Below are 23,855 nucleotides of genomic sequence, written 5' to 3'. Positions count from 1 at the left end.
TGTTATTGTACTATCTTTTAAATTTTGTACTATCATTTTTATACATGTATTAGCTTTTAAACTTTTGAAACTTAAATATGACACTATCTTTTTGAATTTGCTAAAGCAAACCAAGTTTATGTACTAAACACAGCTATGTACTTCCTAAAGTCTGATCATAAAGTAAGAGAAACCAGAATACAAAGTATATTAAGACTCAAAAAATTCCCTAAGGCTGAGAGAAAGCTTAATTAATATTTTTGAGAAGGCTAGAAATATTGGGGGAAAAAAAGTATTCAAAGTTCCATAAGAAAACTTGGTCCCATATTTCAAATTCAACAAAAGGAGACTTGAAAGATTAAAATTAGCAGCAGTTCATTTGGATGTTCACCCAGGCCAAAGGAGGTATTTCTGATTGTATTATCCCTTGCTTCATAATTTAAAGTTCAATCCAACTCATTAGATTTCAAACTCAACTTCAATATTTATATTTAAATTTCTGATACTATCATATAAGATATTTCACATTCAGTCAACGTAACACAACTCATGAGTAAAACATAAATTCTACTTGACTTTACCAAATAAGAGAATTGTTTTATGATATAGGAATAATGCCACAGTCAACTAAATATGACAGGTAAACAACACAGCTGATCAAACCAGAACCTGTTCAAACACCAAAACTAACGTACTCTAGTTAACCTTGAAGGACTACTACCAAAACTAGTAATGGCGATTTCAGGGTATATGTCAAGATTTCTTTGATTTATATTTCATTTTGATGAAAATACTTTAGAAGAGTAATCAAAATAAAATTAGAGATGACAGAAATTACACAATGAAAGACAGAATTTCCCTAATGATTGTAATCAGCACAACAAACCACTGACTTTTGACTCTCCAGTCTGCTTCCTACATCTGATTTTACTGTTTAGCCATTTATTATAAATCTGTAAACAGATGCTAAAAACAAGTAGGGCAGACGACTCAATTTGGTTTATATGATTAACTTGCAGCAGGTGAGCTCCACCTGCAGGCAAAGAAAAGATTCTTTAGAATAAATTTTAAAACAGGACTTTCCAAAGACAGGCTGTAACTACCGCCTTTCAGTTAACCTTGAGTGCACATTAGAATAACCCGTGCTTTTTAAAACTTCTCATGGTCGAAAAATTCTGATTGACTTGATCAGGGGTGGGGCTTGTAAGGTGACTCAAATATATGGAAAACATTGAGAGACACTGATTTGAATCTTTACCAGCACACATCTTGAAAAACATTAGGAAAACTCAAATATCATTTTGTTTCTTCTAAAATGACTTCTCACTATACTGATCCTTTCACCTTTTTCAGAGATTAAACTGAGTTCAACTGATATAAATGTCTTATCTCTGTTAGACCACAAAAAAGACCTGAGGTGACCCTACAATTTTTTAAATCTACCTTTACATTATTCTGTGCCTCAGAAGTAATCAAGAGAGCGAGTGTTTGGTGGGGGTTGGGGTTCTTAACCCTTAGCTGCGCATTAGAATATCTGGAGAGATTTTACAAAGTCTTATTGCCCTAAATTAATGTTATGTTCTTGGAAGTTAGAAAAGTGGTTACTATCAGGGGAGGAGGGGAGAAACAACCAGAATAGGGCAAGAGGGAGACTTGTGGGTAATGGCAATTTTCTGTTTCTTGATCTGGGTGATGGGTATAGGGGTGTATTTGGCTTGTAAAAATTCAGCAACTGGTGTATTTATTATATGTGCACTATGAAATATAGTTCATACAGATATAGTCTGCACGTACACTATATTTCAATTGAAAGTTAAAAAGTAAAAATGCATGTGCCCAGGCTTCACTGCAGACCAAATGATTCAGAATCTTTGGGATTGGGAGCTGGGCATCAGTATTTTTTCTTTTCAACATTTCTCCAGTGAATCTAATGTGGAGTCAGGAGTGAAAACCATTCTTCTAATGAATCACAAATGTATTTATTCGCCCACTCATTACACAAACTTTAATGACCAATTACCCTGTGCTTATTATACAAGACTCGGAGGACGTAAGACAGTCTCCAAAGGAGCTCATTATAGGCAACGGATAGTAGGCAAAGCAATATATCTCATGTGACACATACAAGGAAGTTACTTATAAGATCTGGAGGAGAAAGTGATTTGTCAAAGAAGGATTCACTCTTTTTTTTTGTTCATTCATTTATATAAACATCTGAGTACCTATGATGTTTGACCACAGGTGGTAAATGGATACAATCTCTGCCTTTAAGAAAAGTACAGTATAAGGGTACACAAGGAAGAAAAAAAATGTATAACCGGATGTCATAATATCACAGAAGTATGAAAAAGGTACTATGGGAATACCCTGGGGAGTCAGAAGTTGCTGACCTTGGAGCTAAGATGATACAAACTTGAACTAGTCCAGTGGCACTGGTGGTAAAAATTAGTATTCTAGAGAAGTGCTTCTCAAACTTTAATGTACAAATCACCTGAGGATCCTATTAAAACACAGATTCTGATTCAGAAAGTGTGAGGTGGGGCCTGAGACTTGGCATTTCTAAAAAGATTCCAAGAGAAACTAATGCTATTCGTCCACAGGTCGCAATTTAAGTAGCAGGTTCTTGAGGAAGATGGTTTTCAAGAGGGAAAAGGCAAAAAATGCCAAATTCCACAGCAGAGACACCAGGAAAAACAAAAACTGGAAAGTAGCCATTAGATTTGTCAAGTACATGGCCTTAGGGAGAGTAGTTTCAGAGGAGTGATAAGGGAAAAGCTAAATGATGTGTATTTAAAAATAAATGGGAACTAAGGTGGTGGGGACAGGAAATAATGAAGTGGTGTTTTTGTTTTCACTCTCGAATGCTGGAAGAGGCTTAAGTCTATCCACAAGCTGAAGGAAAGGAATGAGTGAAGAGAGAAAACTAAAGACAGAGCAAAGAGGATGGAATCATTTTGAATGGGCAGAGGGATTCCTCCCTTTAAAACAGAAGAGGAGATAAGAATTGGTCTGAATAGGTACAGCGAAAAGTGAAAAGAATAAGAGTTGAAGAAGTTATTCTTGTTTCACAGAACAGGAAGCCAGGTGACCTAATGAGAGAGAGTGAACCTGAGGTTGAAGGGAAAGCACTGGAGGCACAGCTGAGGCTGGACTTGTCTACGGCTGTGTGATTCTGCTCAGCAGCATTCAGTAGTCAAGGTATAGGCTTACAGAAAGTGGACTGGGTAAGAAAAGAGTGAGACTGATGCATTTAGAAGAGGAGGGAGGCAAGGGACAGAAATCCTCAAGAAATCAGAATAAGTACAATGAGAGAAAAGAAAGGAGAGGAGGTAGGAAGAGCTTTGGATTTTTTCCGCTTGAACCCCTAAGTACTTTTCAATAGAACAATTAGAGAAATAATCTACTCTGTGTGAATTTGTTGAAAATTATATTGTTAAATATTATTCCCCAATTTAAATATTAAGTACTCAAGAAACCTGCTTGTAGGTTTACTATCCAAAGTGATGAGCAGCTTTAACAGATTCCAGATGTTTCTTTACAAATAGAAGCAATACCACAAATTTTCAGTAATATCATACTTTGAATGGCTCCTTGCCTAAAAGGCTGGGAGGCTAGTCTAGTCCCTGATCCTACTGCTTGAATCAGAAAATGACTGCAGGATAATGGAGTACTTCAAGCACATACAAATGAACCGTTTGTATATACCAAGAGCACTGATTTTTTTAATAGATAATGATTTCACACTGACATCCTATCTGGCTAGCAGGTATACCCATTATAATTCAACTTAGACTGAGCAGTGATTTTCCTTTAAATATAATTATCCTTTTTTACCACATTACAATTTTATAAGATTCTTAGAAGTTTTTCTGTTTTTCTTTTAACATAAAATTAACATGAGACAAACTGTAGTGAAGCTGGTATAACTGACCGAAAGCACTAATGATTTCAGACATTTGCTGAAATTTCTTTTATGATATCACTGAGATTAGGAGGGATAGACAGTATAAATCAGACTTGAAAAGACATTTAAGAGGGTTTTCAGGCCCATACATTTCTTAACCAGTTTAGACAAATTTTACTCAAATCTGAGGATGTCTCTTTTTGTTCCATACAATTGCTTTACTGCTTTTGTTGGTTTTAAACAAATACAACCTTCCACATCTAGCTAATACATTGTTTGTCCCAAATATAAGAACAATTTAGAGGCTTTTAAAGAAGAGATCAGAGAGGAATGAACTGGAATTTGACTCACATGACCACTGCTGTAAATAAAATTGGTCTATTTTCTTTTAGGCCTCTGAATGGGCTAAATTAGCATGACTGGTATATATATCAAACATTATGAAAATAGTATGTTAGAAAGTAAGTTGAATAAAGGGCTCAATCTTAATTTAAAATTAACTATAAAATGACAAAAACTCTGATACTTACCTAAATGGGAAGGAAATCCAAAGGAGGAGATATATGTATATGTATGGCTGATTCACTTTGGTGTACAGCAGAAACTAACACAACATTGTAAAGCAACTATACTCTAACAAAAATTAATTAAAACACAAAAGCAAAAGCAAAAACAAAACTCTGATACTTAGAAGCACAACGCTTGACTCACCTGCGGCTAACTGATTTCTTCTCCACTTCACTCTCTCCAGCTGTCTTAACATTTGCACTTGTGCCCTTTTTTAACTTTTTCGCAATTCTTTCTCTCATCTGGTCCTTCTCATCACCATCAACATATTCATCATGCTCTGCACTTCCATATTCTCCATCCTGTAAAAATTGAAATGGAGTATTTGCTGGGCATTCCATTTTCTTCTTTCACTTCCAGAGGTCCATCTCAAACTCTCCTTGTTGCATTCTAGGCCAGGTTACTTTTTGTTTCGTTTTGTTTTGAACTAGTGAGGGCTTGAAGAATCTGCTACAGGCGGGAATACCCCCTGGGATCTGCTCTAGGCTGGCTATGTAAGTACTGTATAGCCTAGTAAGGGCTGTTGCTCGATCCACACCCAGCTCCTTTGCACAGCAGACTATGCTCCCCCTGGATCGCCCAGGATATTGTCTATCTACATTCCTATTCCTTCCCAGTAGGAAATGTGGCTTTTGGAGGCAGTTGGCCAGCGTACTGACCGCACCCAGGGATTAATGCAAGTAAAAGAGGTGGAGGTAGAGAAACTGATATTTCTTCCTACAATCTAAGTCATAGCAATCACTCCTCGGCTCAAAACCCTCCAGTGGATTCCCAACTCACTCAAACCCTACACAATCTGGACCTCCCTGACATAATCTCCTACAACTCCAGGTCAGCAACACTAGCCAACTTTGGAGTTGCTCTTCTCTCCAGCCTGAAACTCTCCTATTCCATGTATCTGCATTGCTGACTCTTTCATCTCCTTCAGGTCTCTGCTCAAATGCCACCCTTTTGGTGACACTTTTCTTGATCCCCCGAATAAAATGGCAGAGCCACCCACCCACCTCCAGTACTCTCTATTCCCCTCCCCTATTTTATTTTTCCTCAAAACATTTATCACCCATACTATACATTTTAATTATTTATGTGATTATTGTCTCTCTCCCATAATCAGAGGAAGGAGTCCATTAGAACTAAAATTCTGGATTGTTTTGCTTATTGCTAAATCTTCAACTTCCAGAATAGCTCCCAGCATCAAGACAGCGAGCAATGGAGGGAGAAAGGAGGAAAGAGGGAGGGAAGAGGGTAGAGAAGGAGAAGGAAGAAACTACCCAAGTGGATCTTTTTCTCTTGTGATTCTCCAGGTGAGTCATGGTGAGGCAGGATTCTTAACTTGAGGCTTGTGGACCTTAGAGCAGTGGTTCTCAAAGTCTAGTCCTCAGGCTATAAAACATGGATTGGCTCTAAAAATGTAAAATGCTAGTCCTCATCTCAGTATTACTGAACCAAATCTCTAGGGATGGAAATTGTGAGTGTTTTCAATGAGATGTTTAAGAAATTCTTAGCCTTAAAACTTGATAACCACTGACCTAGGTCTTCCATGCTTGGTCCTCAGGAGATATAAAAAAAGAAAATGCCCTGCAAATTCATAAAATTTTGTTTGTGGATATAATATATTTCCTGGAAAGAAGGTCTGCAGTCTTAGTGATTGCAAAGGATCTTGGGACACAAAACAGATTAAAAACTATACAGTGTCCTTAGATGACCTCACTCCCTCAAGACCATAAGAACATAATTTTACATTAGGCCTTGAGCCTATCTTACAGACCCATATTGTTACACAGATGTCTCCAAGTTATCTGAATCTCAAAATGCACATTATTAAGCACATTATTTTTCATTGTTCTCCCCACCTTTTTTTTTTTTTTTTTTTTTTGCGGTACGTGGGCTTCTCACTGTTGTGGCCTCTCCTGTTGTGGAGCACAGGCTCCGGATGCACAGGCTCAGCGGCCGTGGCTCACGGGCCCAGCCGCTCCACGGCATGTGGGATCTTCCCAGACTGGGGCACGAACCCGTGTCCCCTGCATCGGCAGGCGGACTCTCAACCACTGCGCCACCAGGGAAGCCCTGATTTTTAATTTTTGATAACAGTTAATAACGTGAAGTAGCTAGCAAGATAAAGGAAACAAAGAGTTTAAAACTAATAACCTTGGAAGAAATTTCAGACTGGGTACATTGGGGATTGCCAGTAATGCTCTTTTGTGATAAAGTCATTGGATTATCATCTCAGCCTTTGCCTCCTTATGAGTTATCAGTGTAATTAATGTATTAATTTGTTTAAATTTGTGTTAAGTATTTCAAACGGTACAGAAGGTGTAGTAGATAGTAAACACTCCTTCATTTCCTTTGAGCACTCCTGTTTTCCTAGTTTGTCTTCTGGAGCCACCAAGAAAAAACTCGTGCCTTTTTAAAAAGCACAGCAGAAGTATTTGAAGACAGCTATTGTATAATCCCTTTCAGCATTTTGTCTTCCAGGCTGAGTTCCTCAGTTCTCTCCATAGTTTATTTATGAGATGGTTCCCACCTTCCTTATCTTTTTGTTGCCCATTTAATGCACATTTTTGAGTGTCAAAATCCTTTAAAAGTTCCATGCTTAGAACTGAATATACATTCTGGGTATGCTCTGCTAGTCTCAGGATAAAAGGACTAAAATCCCCCATGATCCGAGTACTATACTTCCTTGATCTGAACACTATACTTTTTTTTTTTTTTTTTTTTTTTTTTTTTTTTGCGGTACGTGGGCCTCTCACTGTTGTGGCCTCTCCCGTTGCGGAGCACAGGCTGCGGACGCGCAGGCTCAGCGGCCATGGCTCATGGGCCCAGTCGATCCGCGGCATGTAGGATCTTCCCGGACCGCGGCACGAACCCGTGTCCCCTGCATCGGCAGGCGGACTCTCAACCACTGCACCACCAGGGAAGCCCTCCCCACCTATCTTTTGTACCCATCTAACAAGTTGCCCAAATCAGAAACCTTGTGGTTGTCCTAGACTCCTCCTTCTCCCTCACTCATAGTATGGAATCAGTCACCTCTTGGACCTCTTTCAAATCTGTCTCTCTCCCATCTCACACCTGTGGTCTTCTATCAAGCTCTCCTCCTGCCATAGCTTCCCAATAGGTCTCCTTGACTCCAGCCTATTTCTTCTAATTTGTCCTCTCTAATATTGCCAACAGTGATCTTCCTAAAATGCAAAGTTGACAATATACTCTTCCTTTTAACCAATACCCTTCACTGTTTCTCATTACTTTGAGGATGAAATTCAAACTTCTCCCCATAGCCCAGGAAGCTCTGTAATATTTGGCTTCTTCCTCCCACTCCAACCTCATCCACTCTCCCTCCTGTCATGATGCTCTGGTCACACTAGTTTGCTTTCAGCTCCTGGAACACCTCAAACTCTCCTACTTCAGAGCCTTTTGCACATGTAGTTCCCTCTACCTTTAACACTCTTCTTCACTGCTCCTCACAAGGCAAGTTCCTTCTCAAACTTTAATCTTAGCTTGTACTTCCTAAATAAGGTATACTCTCTCCTTGTTACCATGCATTAGCATATGCTGTTCTCTGAGGAATCCCACCCTTCACCAGTTTCTTTTTTGATCTAGTTAACTCCTAATTCTCCTATAAGACACAACACAGCATCATCTCTTCCCGGAAGGTTTTCTTGACCAGGTTAGATAGCCATCCTTTCTCTATTATATATAGTCAGAGAGAATCCTCTCTTTTGACTATGGTAATAGAAGAAGCTGTGTTCTTGCATGGACAGTTATGTACTTCCTTCTGTACAACACACAGATCAATGGGTTTTTATATAAAGTGATAAACGAATGACTTGAAAAACTTGATCTCTTATACATAAAGGAAACTCTGCCTTCTGTTTTATCAGCTTTAATAGCCAGTACAAATAATGAAGAAAGGTCACTACAGTCTTGAGAGAGAGAATCTTCCAAAATGTGTGTATGAAGAAGGAAACTACCATAAATGACTGGTATCCAAGTATTTCCCATACATCATGTAGGATATCATGCATCAACATTTAAACTTTTATCATAACAAAATAAAATCAATGACATCTAAATTTTGAGTATTCATGTTATGTTACGTGACAGGGAGAAAAAACAGGCTAGAAATTCATATGTAAGATTCTGATTTTGTAAGGAAACACACACATACTATGAAGGAAAATTCCAATATCAAAATAAATATTTTTCAAATCTTTCCATTTTTTTTTCAAAATTTTCCATATATAATTATAAAAGGTAATACATATTACCTTTTAGGAAAAATAATTTAATAATTTGTATAGATTTTGAATTTTCTATAAATTGTTCAAGTATATTTATACTAAAATTAATACTTACATCATCTGAATCTCCTGCTGCATCCCCTTTTTCACTACAAAAAAATAAGGAAAACAAATTTTAGCTTCAAAATGAAACTAACAAAATTATTCAATTATCCAAAAATTTAGAATATTTTGCTGGGATTAATAGTTCAAAAACACTTCAACATAGGAATTTCAGAATGGCATTGTAGAGCAAATAGAAACATTCTAAAGGGAAGTTGTTTCTATACATAGAATAAAAGGTATGCTCCATTAACACAAATACAAATTCACTAGAATTTTTTTAAAAAAGCAAACAACCAATAGTGTTATTTTCATGAACAAAAGGCTGCAGACAACAATTTCTTCTATTGGCTTGATGTATTCAGGCTGAAGAAGCCAAATCCCTCAAATGAAAGGATATTAAGAAAAGATTGTTTTAATATAGAATTTTTTTAAATGAGCTACAATAGTGAGTACAATAGTATTTTAGTCCCCTTTTGACACACTGGCCCAGTGAATCATGTGCAATTATATTTAACAGTAAGACATCTTCCCTTATCAAAGAGAAGCAGCAAAAATTTTCTGATAACTCCTGAAATATGTAAGGAATAATACTCAGTGAATTGGCCCAAAATGTGGTGACTTCTTCACAAAACCCTTCAAATCTGATTTGCTTACTCATGATTCTGAGACAAAAATTATGCAAGGAAAAAGTTAGCAAAGAAATTTTCAATTAAACATTAAATTGTTAAAGCAGACAGTTTCCTAGTATTCAAACTATCCCAAGATTTAAAAGGTTAACAGCTAATTTTAAATTTAATTAGTTCAGCAGAGGTTGATAGATAGCAAGGAGAATGAATGTGACTAGCGTGATTCTCTCCATTAAGCTAGTAGCTCTACTACCCCCATTATCAAAATGCTTTAGTTTTTTGGTTAGGTTGACAAAACTTGACTTATGAGAACTGACTGTTTACTTCCAAAGGAAGCAAGAAAATGATCTGAGCCAGACAATAAGAACTTAGGATCACACTAGCACCATGCTAACCTTTCAACAGCTGGAACAGAGCTGAGATGTGGATCATCCTTAAGCAAGTCATGACTACTTTTGCTTTTTCCCTTCATGCTCTAGAAAGGAATGTATGATATAATCATGAGTAGAGAAAAATAGTCTTCCAAAAGGACAAGTTAACACATTTACGTAAAAATCTAGTACTGATATAATGTGGTTAGCAAAAGATACATGTTCCTGAAAATTTGAGTACAAACAAAAGCTTTATAAATAGCAATCTTATTCTCCCATTGACTAAAAATATTTTAGAAACATCTTTCTTTCAAAAAGTGATATACCCTTAAAAATAAGTTTATTGATTACTATTTCCAAACACTAAACCCTCATTGTGATTTACTACTAATTAATTTTTGAACGATATATTAAAACTTAGAAGATAGATCACAAAAGTAATTTGAAATAAACACACACTATTATTCTTCAAATATACTGTCTATACTGCATAGAATCACTTTAAAAATGTGCCCAAGCAACCAGATGAGAGCACCTACAAGGTGCTATTTTTACATATGTAAAAGAGCCTTTCATGTATGACAATATTCATCAATGACCTAATATTTATTAAATACTTCAATTTCAAAGTTCATGTTCTCAATAAATTTATATTTTAGTAGGGAAACAAGACATAGTAAGATATAAGAAGTAGAACTATTAAAAAAACTACTACTACTATTATTCTAATTTATTAAATATATACTTTGTGTCAGGCACTGTGCTACAGTACAATATTCCCACCTTTCAATTCCTCCTGTCCCCAAATGAAAGTAAATAAGGTGGGCATTATTAGCCCCATTTTACAGAGGGAAAATAAAGACTTAGAGAGATTAGCGATTTACTGAAGGTCACAAAGCTAGTGGTATAGGATCTAGGATTTAAATCCTGGTCTGTCTCACAATGATATAATAAATCCATTTTTCTTTTCCTAGAGGCCCCTATGGACCCAGAAAAACTGGCCTGGTTTCAGAGCTGCAGACTATCCTACAGACTTCTCCACCACAAGGTATGAAAACTTCAAATTTATACCTTGTATCTCGAGGTGGAAAGCTGCTCACCATCCCCACCCCTCAACTAATCATGTAAGAGGGAAGAGTATGAGGTTAGAGTTGACAGGAAGAAAGGAAAATTTCTTTCTGTTTTGAAGGAACATTTTATTTTGAAAAATTCATCACAAAATGTGTTAACTAAAAATACAGAGAGGTAAAAATACCTCTTTCCCTTTAGCCCGATTCTTGACTGTTTAACAGCTCTGGGAACAGACTTCTAAATTTGACAGGCTTTACTTTGAGGCAGATGTATATTTTCTGAAATTTATTTTCATGATGAAAATAAAGGATTTTTAAATTTCTGTATTAACATGGAGTACTCCACATTTTCAAGACCTAATCAGTTTAAACATGCTTATAGTCTAGTTTAAAAAGGCAAAACAAAAATTTTTCTCAAACAGTTAATCTAAAGATACTATTTTTTTTTTTTTTTTTTGCGGTACGCGGGCCTCTCAGTATTGTGGCCTCTCCCGCTGCGGAGCACAGGCTCCGGACGCGCAGGCTCAGTGGCCATGGCTTACGAGCCCAGCTGCTCCGTGGCATGTGGGATCTTCCCGGACCGGGGCACAAACCCGTGTCCCGTACATCGGCAGGCAGACTCTCAACCACTGCGCCACCAGGGAAGCCCAATCTAAAGATCCTATTATCTGTAATTTTAAAAAGTCGTAGAATCTGAATTATGCAATTAAAATATATTTCTACTTCCATAACCTTACACAAACCAAGGAGTAATAAAAAGACAAAACATCAAAGAATTATTTGATATCTGTCTAACAATGAAAACTGTTCAAAACCCAGAAGATGGTATAGTAGAAAAAACACAGGAAAAGAAGATAAGAGTTGGACCAAATGAGTTTCAAAATCTAGTATTCAGTAATTCTATGGGTTTTAGTCCAAAACGTGTACCATTTGAGGAAAGAGAATGACCTCATCCGACCTCAGAAACTCTGCTTACAAAATGGAAATAATAATAGCAGCCTTGCTTACTTCATACAAGAGAACTAAACAAGATATGTACAAAAGTGTACAAGTGAATATAAAATGACCTCAACTAGAATAAAACTTGAATATGTTTTTTTCATGCTTTCCTTCCTAAAATTTCTTCCTCTTGTGTCTTCAGCCATCAATGTTTATTTTCATCTATTCTAAGAAATAGTCCCTTATTAATTCTCCCCATGTGCCTCCCTAATGGGAGTCACAAAGACATTACAGCCAGAGTTGGCCTCAGACCCTCTTGTCCAGCCTCTTAGTAACATATCAGAAAATGAGAGTTGCACTAATAAATAACAGGAGTAAGATTAGAATTCAGGTCTCCAGGCTCTTGGTCCATTAACAAGCTCAACTATTTCATTTACTTGTAAATGTTAGTTTACAATTGTTAGCTTAATTAACATTTAAAAAATGGGTTCTTTTTTATCTCCCAAAACTTAAACCAGCTTAAAGGGAAAAAAAGAAACTTGTCTTACATTAACTTTAAGTAAGACTTTACAGGGCTTCCCTGGTGGCGCAGTGGTTGAGAGTCCGCCTGCTGACGCAGGGGACACGGGTTCATGCCCCGGTCTGGGAAGATCCCATATGCTGCAGGAGCGGCTGGGCCCGTGAGCCATGACCGCTGGGCCTGAGCGTCCGGAGCCTGTGCTGCGCAACGGGAGAGGCCACAACAGTGAGAGGCCCGCTTTACAATAGAAGGAAACTAATTAATCTGAATAATCATTACCATTTCAAATTTTAATTAATGTTTTAAATTAACATAGAAATATATGATCAAAAGCCATTTTTTAGATGTCCCTTCCTACTACAGTAGACTTTGAATCCTGCAGGCAGAGAAAACAAATTGTGGAAGAGCTGTAGAAATTGGGGATAGTTAGTCTCAAAGAGGATAAAAATGAATTCAGATATTTCTCTTTCATGATGACTCTTTCTGAATGATCTATTTTAAGGTTGTTATTTACACCATCAGGTAACAATAATTTTAGAGGAAGAACAAACACCTAATATATTTTAAAACAATTTTTGAAAAAATTACATAAAAGCAGCTGGCTCATTAAAGAGTTTAGGGACGAACAAAATACTAAATATATTTAGTGAACACAATGTAAGAAGCGCCACAGTAAATTCAAAACTGTCTGTAAGCAAATCTGAAAATGAATATCAAAGGGGATGTGGGAAAATTATATTACCTGCCACTTCACACCCAAGAACATAGAGGCAGTGAAACAGTGGAAACTAAACAGAGTACAAGTGGAAAGAAAGAAAGCAAGAGGCATAGTGGTACAGAGGAACAACACTGGTCAAGAAGTGGGAAGGTCTGAGTCTCAACCTCTAACTACCTCTGTGTGATGGTTAATTTTATGCTATGTACCCAAGTTGTTTGGTCAAACACCAGCCTAGATGTTGCTATGAAACAGTTGTTTTTAGATGTGATTAGCACGTAAATCAGTAGACTCTGAGTAAAGCAGATTATCCACCAAAATGTAGGCTGGCCTCGTCTAATCAGTCGAAGGCCTTAAGAGCAAAGACTTTCCCAAGCAAGAAGCAATTTGGCCTCAACACTGTAACACAAAAATTATGCCTGACTTTCCAGCCTGAAAATTTTGGACTCAAGACTGTAACATTCACTCCACCCTGAGTCTCCAGCTTGCTGGCCTACTCTACAGATTTTAGACTTGCCAGCCCCCACAAACATATGAGCCGATTCCTAAAACTCAAGCAATCTATCAATCTTGATCTCTACTTCTCCCCCTCTCCTATATGTGTGTGTGTGTGTGTGTGTGTGTGTGTGTGTGTGTGTGTGTATATATATATATATATATATACACACACACACACACACACACACACACACACACACACACTGTTTCTCTCATGAACCCTATTACATTCTGTGACCTTTAGCACAGAACCAGAAAATTTAGTAGTTTGGGGGGAAAAAAAAGATCTTACAGGCCACTTAATCTAGTCTCCACACAATGCAGGAATCTCCTTAACATTACTGCTGACTATCAACCAGTGTCTCCACACCTGAAAGGAGCTTAATAGTCACACACACACACACACACACACACACACACACACACACACACACGAAAATCATCCCTTTTTAAATGGCTTCTATTATTGGCCAACTCTCTCTCTAATTGGGGAAAAACAGAATCTGTGTAATTTTCAACCATCCAACTAATCCTAGTTGTACCTTCTAGAACTAAAAATGAACTACAAACAATTGCTGTTATCAGGAATATTCCATACAGTTTAGTTTAGATACAAATAAATTGGTAGGCAGAGTAACAGCCCCTAAAGATGTCCACTTCCTGATCCTCAAAATCTGTGAGTATGTTCCTTGACTTGGCGAAAGGGATCTTGTAGATAAGTTAAGAATTTTGAGATGAGGAGATTATCCTGGATTATCAGGGTGGGTCCAAGGTAATCACAAGAGTCTTTATAAGAAAGAGGGAGGCAGGAGAGTCAGGTGCAGAATGATGAAAGATAAGAAAGACTTGACCTGCTATTGCTGGCTTTGAAGATGAAGGAGTCATAAGCCAAGGAATATAGGCAGTCTCTAGAAACTGGAAAAATAAGAGAATGGATTCTCCTCAGAGGCGCCAGAAGGAAGGCAGCCCTGCAAACACCTCGATATCTAGGCCAGTGAAACCTGTTTTGGACTTCTGGCCTCCAGAACTGTAAGACACTAAATTTGTTTTGCTTCAAGTCACTAAATTTACGGTAATTTGCTACAGCAGAAATATGAAACGATTACAAATATATTAACATTTAAAAAATTAAATATGAGCAGCTAGAAAGATAAGCATATCAAAGTTTAATACAATTTAATGGGGCAAAAAATAGACTGGGGAATTCCCTGGCCGTCCAGTGGTTAGGACTCTGTGCTTTCACTGTTGAGGGTGTGGGTTGAATCCCTGGTCAGGGAACTAAGATCCCGGAAGCCATGCACTGCAGCCAAAAAACAAATTTTTTTTTTTAAAAAAAGGGACTATTTAACACTTCTGACAACCTCTGTACAAATGGCCTAGCAGCACTCTCCAAGTCATGCCCAACCCACCTCCCAAATTTTGGGGAAACTTAAATTTCACAGGATAAATGAGAATAAGATAAAGACCTTCTTTATTCTCAAAAGTGATGCATTTGTCTATTGATATACCTTTCTCTGGGTAAGAAAATAGCTTTCTTATAACTTTGGATTTGAAGTTAAAATGCTAACATATACTGTAGTAAGAGAAATATTGTGTATCAATGTGAATGTGGCACAAATTAATCACTATTTTCAAATTTAGCTATTGAGACACTTTTATACTAAACCTACCATTTAACTTGCCTCAAGAAAACTACTTGTCTGATTGTAGCTTTTACTTGAAAAATATTTTCTGACATTTGTATTTAAGTCATACACAAAGACTCAGGGGTAAACTTGAAACCAATACAGACATTTGAATGAAACTGTTATTTAAGAGAGCAATATGAAGGGGAGGATCTTCCAGATAAAAACCTTTCAAATATTTGAAGCCTAGGATCCCATTTTCGCTTAGTTTTTACTTCACCAAAGTATATCCAGTCCTTAAGCATTCCCCGAGTAAGATGTTTTTTGGCATCATCCCCATCCTCCTCATGACCCTCTGTTCCTCTGGACACATCTAGTTTGTCAGTATCCTTCTTAAATGTGTTCAGAACTGAACAAAATGCTGCAAATGCGATCCCCCCAAATGCAAAGAATGTTAAATTCCTTATTCCAGAGACTTCATTCTTAGTAATTCAACTAGGGCTTACAGGCTATTAAGTCTTACACCTATTCAGCTGATTTCATTAAACTAAAGTACAGAATATACACGTACTCTTATTACATTTTAACTTATTCGTTCAAATAATCAGGCACAGGTTGACAACAAAGCACTCTTTGGGCAGAAGTATTCAATTAGCTATAAATCCATCTGACTGTACTATCTCCCAGATCACATTTCCTCATGTTGTCCACAAGAATATCATGAGAGACGCTGACAATGTGCTTTCCTGAACTCAAGATATGTTATTATGGCATCCTCCTATCATGCAATCCTATCAAAAAGGAAATGAAGTCAGTCTGGCCAGTCACTTAACCAGGGTCTCAGTTTCCTCATCTATAAAGAAAGGAAGTTGGACTAGATCCCTTTGAGCTATAAAATTCTATTATTCTAAAAGAGATTTTATCAGGTAGTAGAAAGATACTGAAATAAATAACGAAAGAAAGCTAACCCATGGGAGAGAGGCACCTTGTCATGAGTAATGAGTGGGGTGAAGCAGCGTCTGTAATCCCACGCTGATAACCCATAAACCAGAGGGGACTCTATCTTATTTCTCCTTCCACATAAAGTAAAGCCTCAATTCAGACTTTACCAATTATTAACTTGTGATGTTAGGTTCTGGAATAAAGATTAACACTGTGGAGTCACTGGAAAAAGAAACTTGATAAGCAAATGAATAATGAAACAATTATTTTCAAGCCCTCTAGAGATATTTAATTTCATGCAACCACTGAAACTGCAAATTGTTCTCAGTCATTGTGAAAGACACTGATTTGACTTTGGCTCTAGTTATTTACACTTAAAAACAGTAAGGTTAAATTTTAAAAAAATATATTATTCAGTCACACTTTTCCAGTACTCAGGCTAGCCTTCCCTTTTCTGGTCAAAGTTTCATTTCACCCAAAAGGTAAAATGTATTTGAAGGATGCCCATAGTCTGAAGAATAGTACAAAAGCAAAATAAACAAAATGCACTCCCATTTCTGTTCTCTCTAGAATTTATCTCATGCCCTCTAGAGAAATGTCCTTTTCTTTAAGCCAGTAAATTTCAACAATTTTTGCTTATTGTTGCTCTTTTCTCAAGCTAAACTTACCCATGACTCCATTATATGAACACACAAAACAGCTAAATTCGGTAGGCCAAAGATTCTGCAAGACCCACTCCCATGTGGAGAGTGGATTGTTGGTGGGTCACGATGTACAGATATACACCCATGCTCTCCAAGGCCGTTCAAGCTACTATTCAGAACCCTGTGGGAGCGCTCAGGAAGGGCACTGCATCCGCAGTGCTGTGCTTAGGGCTTCCTCCCTCAGGAAGCTGAACTGGTGAAGTTTCTCACTAGCCCTCTAGACTACTTGAGTATGAGGGCAGCAGCTTCTGCATGATAATCATGATCATATTAGTGACTGATATTCTTTAGCTCTCTGAGAATAAAATACAATTTATAACATACAGTATACAGTTTAAGACATTTGACTTTTGAAACCATCTTTCGATTGCATGACATCAAAATAAGGACTATCTGTATCCTTATTTCACAACTGTAAATGTAAATATTATTGCCATGTTACAAAGGAAAATGGAGACTCAGAGAGACTAAGTTATTGAAGGTCGCAGACTATCTATAGAAAGTGAAGTGCCAATATGAGTTTGTATAATCCCAAATCCATGCTATTTCTACTGCAACACACTGCCACTCAAAGATGACACAAAGTTTACCATGAGGAGCTCACAGCCTAGGACCCTACAAAATTAATAAGGCAGAAAGAAAAGGGTATAATGTTTGAATACTATACAACAAGAACACAGTCATACATTTCTTGTGTAATAAAGCAAAAAGAATGTTTTTAAAAGCAAAATATAAGTATCACAAGAAAGGTAGACATTAGATCAGAAAAAGAAAAGATTAAGAAAAACTGGAAAAGACATTTAGAAAAGATAGTGTTCTAGGTGTTGAAAATAAATATGACTTCGACATTCCGAAGTGTGATAGAACACTTCAGGCAGGGGAAAGAACATGAACGAAGACACACAAAAAGGAAAATACAAGGCATATATGTAGAACAGCAAATATTTCAGATCTGTTAACACAGTGTTTCCTACATTTCCCAGATAAGATTTCCAGTGACTTCATTAAAAGTACAGATTCTCAGGTTTCTCCCTCGGAGATTTTGATTCAGTAGGTGTGAGATGGGGTCTAGGAATTTAATTTTTTTTTAAAGTACTACAAGTGACTTTTTTATTACTAAGGAAGTTTAAGAAGCATTAGACTAAAGGACAGAGTTGGCAAAGGGGAGTCGTGAAAGAAGCAGCTTGAAATAATAGGCCAAGGAATTTGGCCTTATTTCTATAGTCAACAGAAAGCAACTATAACATCTTAATCAGGCTTCAGGAAGACTATTCTGATAGTAAAGAGTGGAAGGGAAAAAAGAGAAGGGAGATGGGAGACCAGTCTGTAGACTAGGGCTGCAGCCCAGGCTAGAGATAATAAAGCCTGGAACAAGGGTAATAGTAAAATAAATTAAAAAGAAAAAACAGATTTGAGATACGCCATGGATGAAAAATTGGTAGAACAGTTCAACTAACTGGTTGTGCAAGAAAAAAAATAAGAAAAACGTCAAATAAATCTAAAATTCTTCTTTAGGGGGCACTGATACCAGGGAATTAGAAAGAGAAGTCACAGAACAGGGAGAAGTTTGGGAAGAAAAGATAATGCATTAAGCCTTTGGCTAGGGCTTGGGTAACAAGTGAGATATTTAAATATAGAGATGTCTAGTAGGCAGCTGGAGAAAAGAAAAGTAAGTCAGCCTAGAGATACAGATTTGAGAGTATGAAACAAACATTTGATAATTTTATCACAGAGCACCCTCAATTTAAAAGTCAGACAAGAGAATTGTGATGACACCATATTAGAGTTATCCTACTTATTTGATAATGGACTGTGGGTTGCAATTTTCTTGGCAGAGAGGAAAGAATTTACTTAGTCTTTCTACTGTTTAAAGTGTTTTACAGGTTTAAGAGCAAACATAAAAAGCAAGCTAGAACTATCTACGGTGGTATCTTTCATATTTCAACCTTGTAGCAAACACAAACTGCTTTTGGAGTATCCAGTTCACTATAATTCAGTAGAAGTTAAACATCATTATTTTTTCTTTTTTTACTTTGTGCAAAAGTAAGCAGCAGGAGGAAGATATGCTTTAAACGTTTAAGACATGCTGTTGCTACCAATAGAAAAAATTCAAACTAATTTCCTAGTAGAGTCAATCTCAAAGTAATTGTGCACAAAAGTTATTTTAGACCAGAAATTTAATTCAACAAAGGATTGACAGAAAAATTCCTTTTGCCTACACTTGCTCTACAAGGCTGCTAAACTTAGTACTACCCAAGACCCTACAGAAGTTAGGGAAGGGCAGTGGGCCGACTGCATTGAGCTGACCCCCACCCCAGAATGCTGTGCTACCAGTGAAATTTCTTGCCAGCCTTTTAGAAGGAGGCAGCTTTTTTTTCCGGCCACACCGCTTAGCATATGGGATCTTGGTTCTGAGACCAGGAATGGAACCTGCGTCCCCTGCAGTGGAAGCTCAGAATCTTAACCACTGGACCACCAGGGAAGTCCCTTAGAAGGAGGCAGCTTTTGCAGCATTCAAAATCACATTAGATGCTTTAATAGCTATAGAAACCTAAGTTCAAAATTCTGATTCCACGACCTCCTAATTACACAGTCTTAGGCAAGCAACTTAACATCTCAGTATTGATTTCGTCATTTACAAAACAGGAACAGTAACATCCATATCACATGGTTGTTATAGAGATTACATAAAATAAATACTTAGCACAGATAAGAAGAAAAATCATTACAACGCAGTATAACACGTGTTTGATGGCTCAGCCTGGGTGAAAGTTGTCTTGGGGAGGGAGGCAGAGGTAGTGAGGAGTTAATAATGGAGGTAAATTTTAAAAGGAAAAATAAAAATTAGCCAAATAAAGGAGAGCACACACTCCAAGCAAAAGAAAAAAAGGGGTTGGGGGGACACTGGGGAAGGCATGGATATGCAAGGAAACTTGACATCTTCACAAAACATCAGTGAAAAGGAATCCTGGAAATTCCCAGATCTAACATTCATGATTTTTTCCATTTACAAATATACCTGCAGGATCATGACATACAGTGAAACTTTCATTTTGATTAGGGACAAATTTGAATCATGAATAATATAAGACTAGTATACTGACAATGACTTCTGAGATACCAGGGTGACAGAGTGATTGGTGATGTTGATAAGGAATAGGAAAAGGAGGTTTTCATGTAAAGATGGATTTAATTTTGATATCTAAAATATAGATGTTTCCTAAAGGCAACTCAGAATAAGGGACAAGAGCCCAGAAGAAATATTTGGCCTTGTCTCCTAGAGTTCAGAATGTTAGTATACGTGTGGTAACTGAATCCATGCTATCAAATAGATCAATCAAGGATACTGAAGACAGCCAAAAAAAAAAAAAAAAAAAAAAAAAAGACTAAATATTTCTTATACATGTCCATTTTAATTCAGTTTTAATGCAAGAGGTATAAATAGCGTGCTTACTATATGCCCAATATTAGCCTACCAAAACCAGGCTCAACGATGAGGGAAGCACATGGATAAAGAAGTAAAGACAAGGGTAAAAATAATGTGCTTTTAAGTCGATGCTATTGTAAGTGTCAGTAAGAAACAGGTGACTACATCAAGCAAGTAAGGTAGTACTAGGTTACAGAGTTTTAATTACATACTACAGTAAAGACTTTGAATCTTATCCTTTAGGTCTCAGTGTTCACTGATTTTTAAGAAAGAAAGACATACGAAAATTTGGGGGAGTAAAAACCCTTGAAGATGATTTTCTTGGGGCATATTTGTCAGAATCACTGCTTTAAACAATGGTGGGGCACTGTAGGTGTTTCAGCAATGAGTACTGTGATGAAAGTGATATTGAGGAAAACCATACTTAAAGGCCTATGGCGAGCATTGGTGGGATAAAGGACAGGAGGCAATGTATAACCTTGAGACATGGATTTTATAGTGAGACAGATGTAGGTTCAACTCCCAGCTCTAGCTACTTATTAGTTATGTGACTTTGAGCAAATTACAACCTATTAATACCTTAATTTATTCATAGGTAAAATGGGAATGATAATTCCTATCTTAAAGAGCTGTGATGAGAATTAATGAAATGATTAAATACATATAAATAATACTAAAATGAATGCAAGAGCTTTGGTCTGTCACTGTTTATTACAGTAATGATAATTACAAAATCATCTGGCAATCCAATTAAACCAAGCATAATTAAAATCTGAATCATAAAATTAAATCATTCTTTAACTCTAGTTGTAACTGATTTTTTAAAATGCCAGATTAAAAAAAAATAACTATCTCAAATCATCTCAGAAGTTGCAAATATTACGGACCACAGATCATTTTATGAATTGGTTCAATGAACACTTACTGAATGTGTACCATGTAAAACATGCTGTGCTATGTATAGCAGGAGATTAAAAAATGAGTGAGATATAGACCCTAATCTCTTTTATAATTCAGAACAAAGGGCAAATTAAGAGTTTTACCTGACTAACTCGATTTACTTCCTCCTCTTCTTCCTCAGCTTCCTCTCCAAATGAAAGTAAACTAAAATTTCTGATCAGAAATAAAGAAAAAAAAAAAAGAAGGAATAAAGAATTAAAGAAAAAATTTAGGAAGAAAAAGTTAAACAAAACTTATAAATATCCTTTTTTTACTTTTTTTACTTTCAAAGCAATAGAACCATTAAATACACTAAGTCAAGCATGACAGAAATAATTAAAGCTTTTTATAGTTACCAAAACTGGTGAGCAAAATGGGGATTTCTAAAAAACTAATAAACATATAGCTCTGAGAGTACTACAAATGGGAAGCAATTTATCTAGTGTCTGCCAAAACAATCTTAATATTTTAAAATTAATAAGTTAAACAAAATTGTCAAAAAAAGCAATAAATTTAGCTAACCAAATGGTACATGGGAAGAAAAATCAAGTTTGTCTTTTTTGAGCCTTCAAATTAATATATCACAAGGAAGATAAATAATAAGTTATTAAAACTCTCCTTTCAAATATTGGAAAAATAAAAGATTTGGCCACAATAGAGGAATTTCATTTAAAAACTTAGATATAATCAATAACTACCACATCATCCCTATTATATTTGCTATGAATTAAAAACAAAAACATCCAACTTTTGGGCTTGTTGTCAAGATAAATCACAGTTATGGAATATTATATCTGAATATAGTGACAGTGACCTTTCACCCAGAAATAAATTAGTTAAAATAAATAATTAAAAATAAAAGGAAATCAAATATAAAGCTGTATAAGAAGTTATTTTCCCACAAGATAGCAACGGCTTATTAAAGTGTCTGGCTCATATGTGACAGTTTAATAATAGCAACTTAACTTACTTACATTGTAGGATATCAAGAAAAGAAATGAATATATATTGAATACCTACACTATTGGGTGTTTTCAAATTCCCCTTCTCATTTAATCTTCATTATAACCAGGTGTTGTATTATAAATCTCCATTTTATAAGATGGGGAAACTGAAGCTCAGAAAGATTAATAAACTTTGCTTCTTATAACTGGGGCAGGCAGTATTATACTTAAAACTGTCTGACTCTAACACTTGTAAGTACAATAAAATCCCTAATACGATGCTACAGTTCAGTAAAAAAGTTGAAATCCAACTCTCTGATATCTATTTTAATAAAATAGACAAAATAATCTAAAGAACATTGTTCACAAATTACTGAAATTTATTAAAAGAAGAAATTTCTATTTTTAGAAAACTATCCTTAGGAAATAATACAGAAACAGCTCTATGTTTAAATATATTTATAATAAGATTATCTTAATAGCACCAAAAAATAAGAGTGAAAAGTTAAATAATGTAACCAAGTGGTCATTATATCCTTCATACTTTACTTTCTAAGTTCTTTATCCTGAGCATATATTAATGGAAAAACAAGTAAAAAACAAAAAAATTTCTCAATAACTCATTTACATAAATAAGTCTTGTAGTGATCATAAATATTTACCTACTTTTTAACACAGATTTCATATGGACATCTCAGACAATACTTATTTACCTTAAGTTTTTAAAGTTATATATTGTATTTGAATATAAGAAATGTACATTTAGAAAAACACACGCACAATATAATTTAGATAGTACCTCTTGGTCCAAACTGACCTCCCCTCACTACTAAACAATTGTTACTAAAGGAAATAAAGTGAACTAAATGAACCAGTGTTGCTTTTCAAGCTGAGGAGAAAATCTTTCTACTCTGATTATTACTTTGTGCCTCTGGGTTTCAATTTCTTTACTTCCTCCTCTGGTTTCTCTTTTTTTGGCTTTTTTATTTCTCTTGGAATGATGTCATCAAAAGGATTAAACAAAACCTATGGAAAGAAATATTTTGAAAACACGATTCAATTTTATAAAATTTCACAAAAACTTAAAACCAATATTTAATTATGTTGCCATTAGTGTCTATAATTTTTCCTCACATAACCACTACAAGCATAATGATATATACTTCCACTTACATGGCCTCACTGGATTCTCCCAGTAATCCAATATGCTACTAAGTAAAAGGTATTTTATCCCTATTTTACAAAAGGGAAAAATATTCAAGAAAACATAACACATAGTAAGAGAGACAAACTCAGGTATTTTGACTCCAAATCAAATGCTCTAAGGTCCTTGCTTCCTCAATGAAGAATCACTCTTAAATTACCTAAGATATCACTTCACTGGGCTAAATAAACCTAATTCATCCAGCTTTCCATTATGAGTCCAGTATTGCACTCATTGGATTACCAGCTGAAGTTTTATCTTTGAATTCGAAATCTTCAATTAAAAAAGTTCTTAATCAGAAACTGTGACTAAATTACAGAGATAAAATCTAAGTAGTGATGTTAATTTCATCTAATAATTTAACAATACAAATAATCAATTTCTCTTAAGTGATAATTTAAGTAATGTATCCCATAATAATCATGCACCTACCTCACAACATTTTATTTTGTGTGGATTACGTGGTCTTTCTTCATCATCAATGTCTACTTCTGTCAGTCGTAGCATGTTATATACTGTATCCCCTGTAATCTAACAA

General features: G+C 35.9%; 1 protein-coding gene across 11 annotated transcripts in view; it reads right to left on the bottom strand.

Moving 5' to 3' along the window:
- The window catches only part of CWC27 (CWC27 spliceosome associated cyclophilin), a 246,698-nt gene that overhangs the window by 198,819 nt on the left and 24,024 nt on the right, over positions 1-23,855 (bottom strand). For all 11 annotated transcript variants that reach the window (XR_012330708.1, XR_012330707.1, XR_012330709.1 and 8 more), the window contains 6 exons: positions 23,750-23,848; positions 23,036-23,139; positions 21,274-21,343; positions 9,815-9,894; positions 8,804-8,837; positions 4,595-4,752 (listed from right to left, as the gene is read on the bottom strand). Coding sequence is in view for 3 of the 11 variants with exons in the window: in XM_073802154.1 (XP_073658255.1) it covers positions 4,595-4,752; positions 8,804-8,837; positions 9,815-9,894; positions 21,274-21,343; positions 23,036-23,139; positions 23,750-23,848 (545 nt within the window). In the remaining 8 variants the exon portion in view is untranslated. The remainder of the gene's footprint in view (positions 1-4,594; positions 4,753-8,803; positions 8,838-9,814; positions 9,895-21,273; positions 21,344-23,035; positions 23,140-23,749; positions 23,849-23,855) is intronic.

Source organism: Tursiops truncatus, chromosome 3 (genome assembly GCF_011762595.2).
Source record: "Tursiops truncatus isolate mTurTru1 chromosome 3, mTurTru1.mat.Y, whole genome shotgun sequence".
In the NCBI taxonomy this organism is placed as follows: Eukaryota; Metazoa; Chordata; class Mammalia; order Artiodactyla; family Delphinidae; genus Tursiops; species Tursiops truncatus.
The sequence above is the reverse complement of the archived record's forward strand: the minus strand, read 5'-3'. Positions and strand labels throughout refer to the sequence as shown.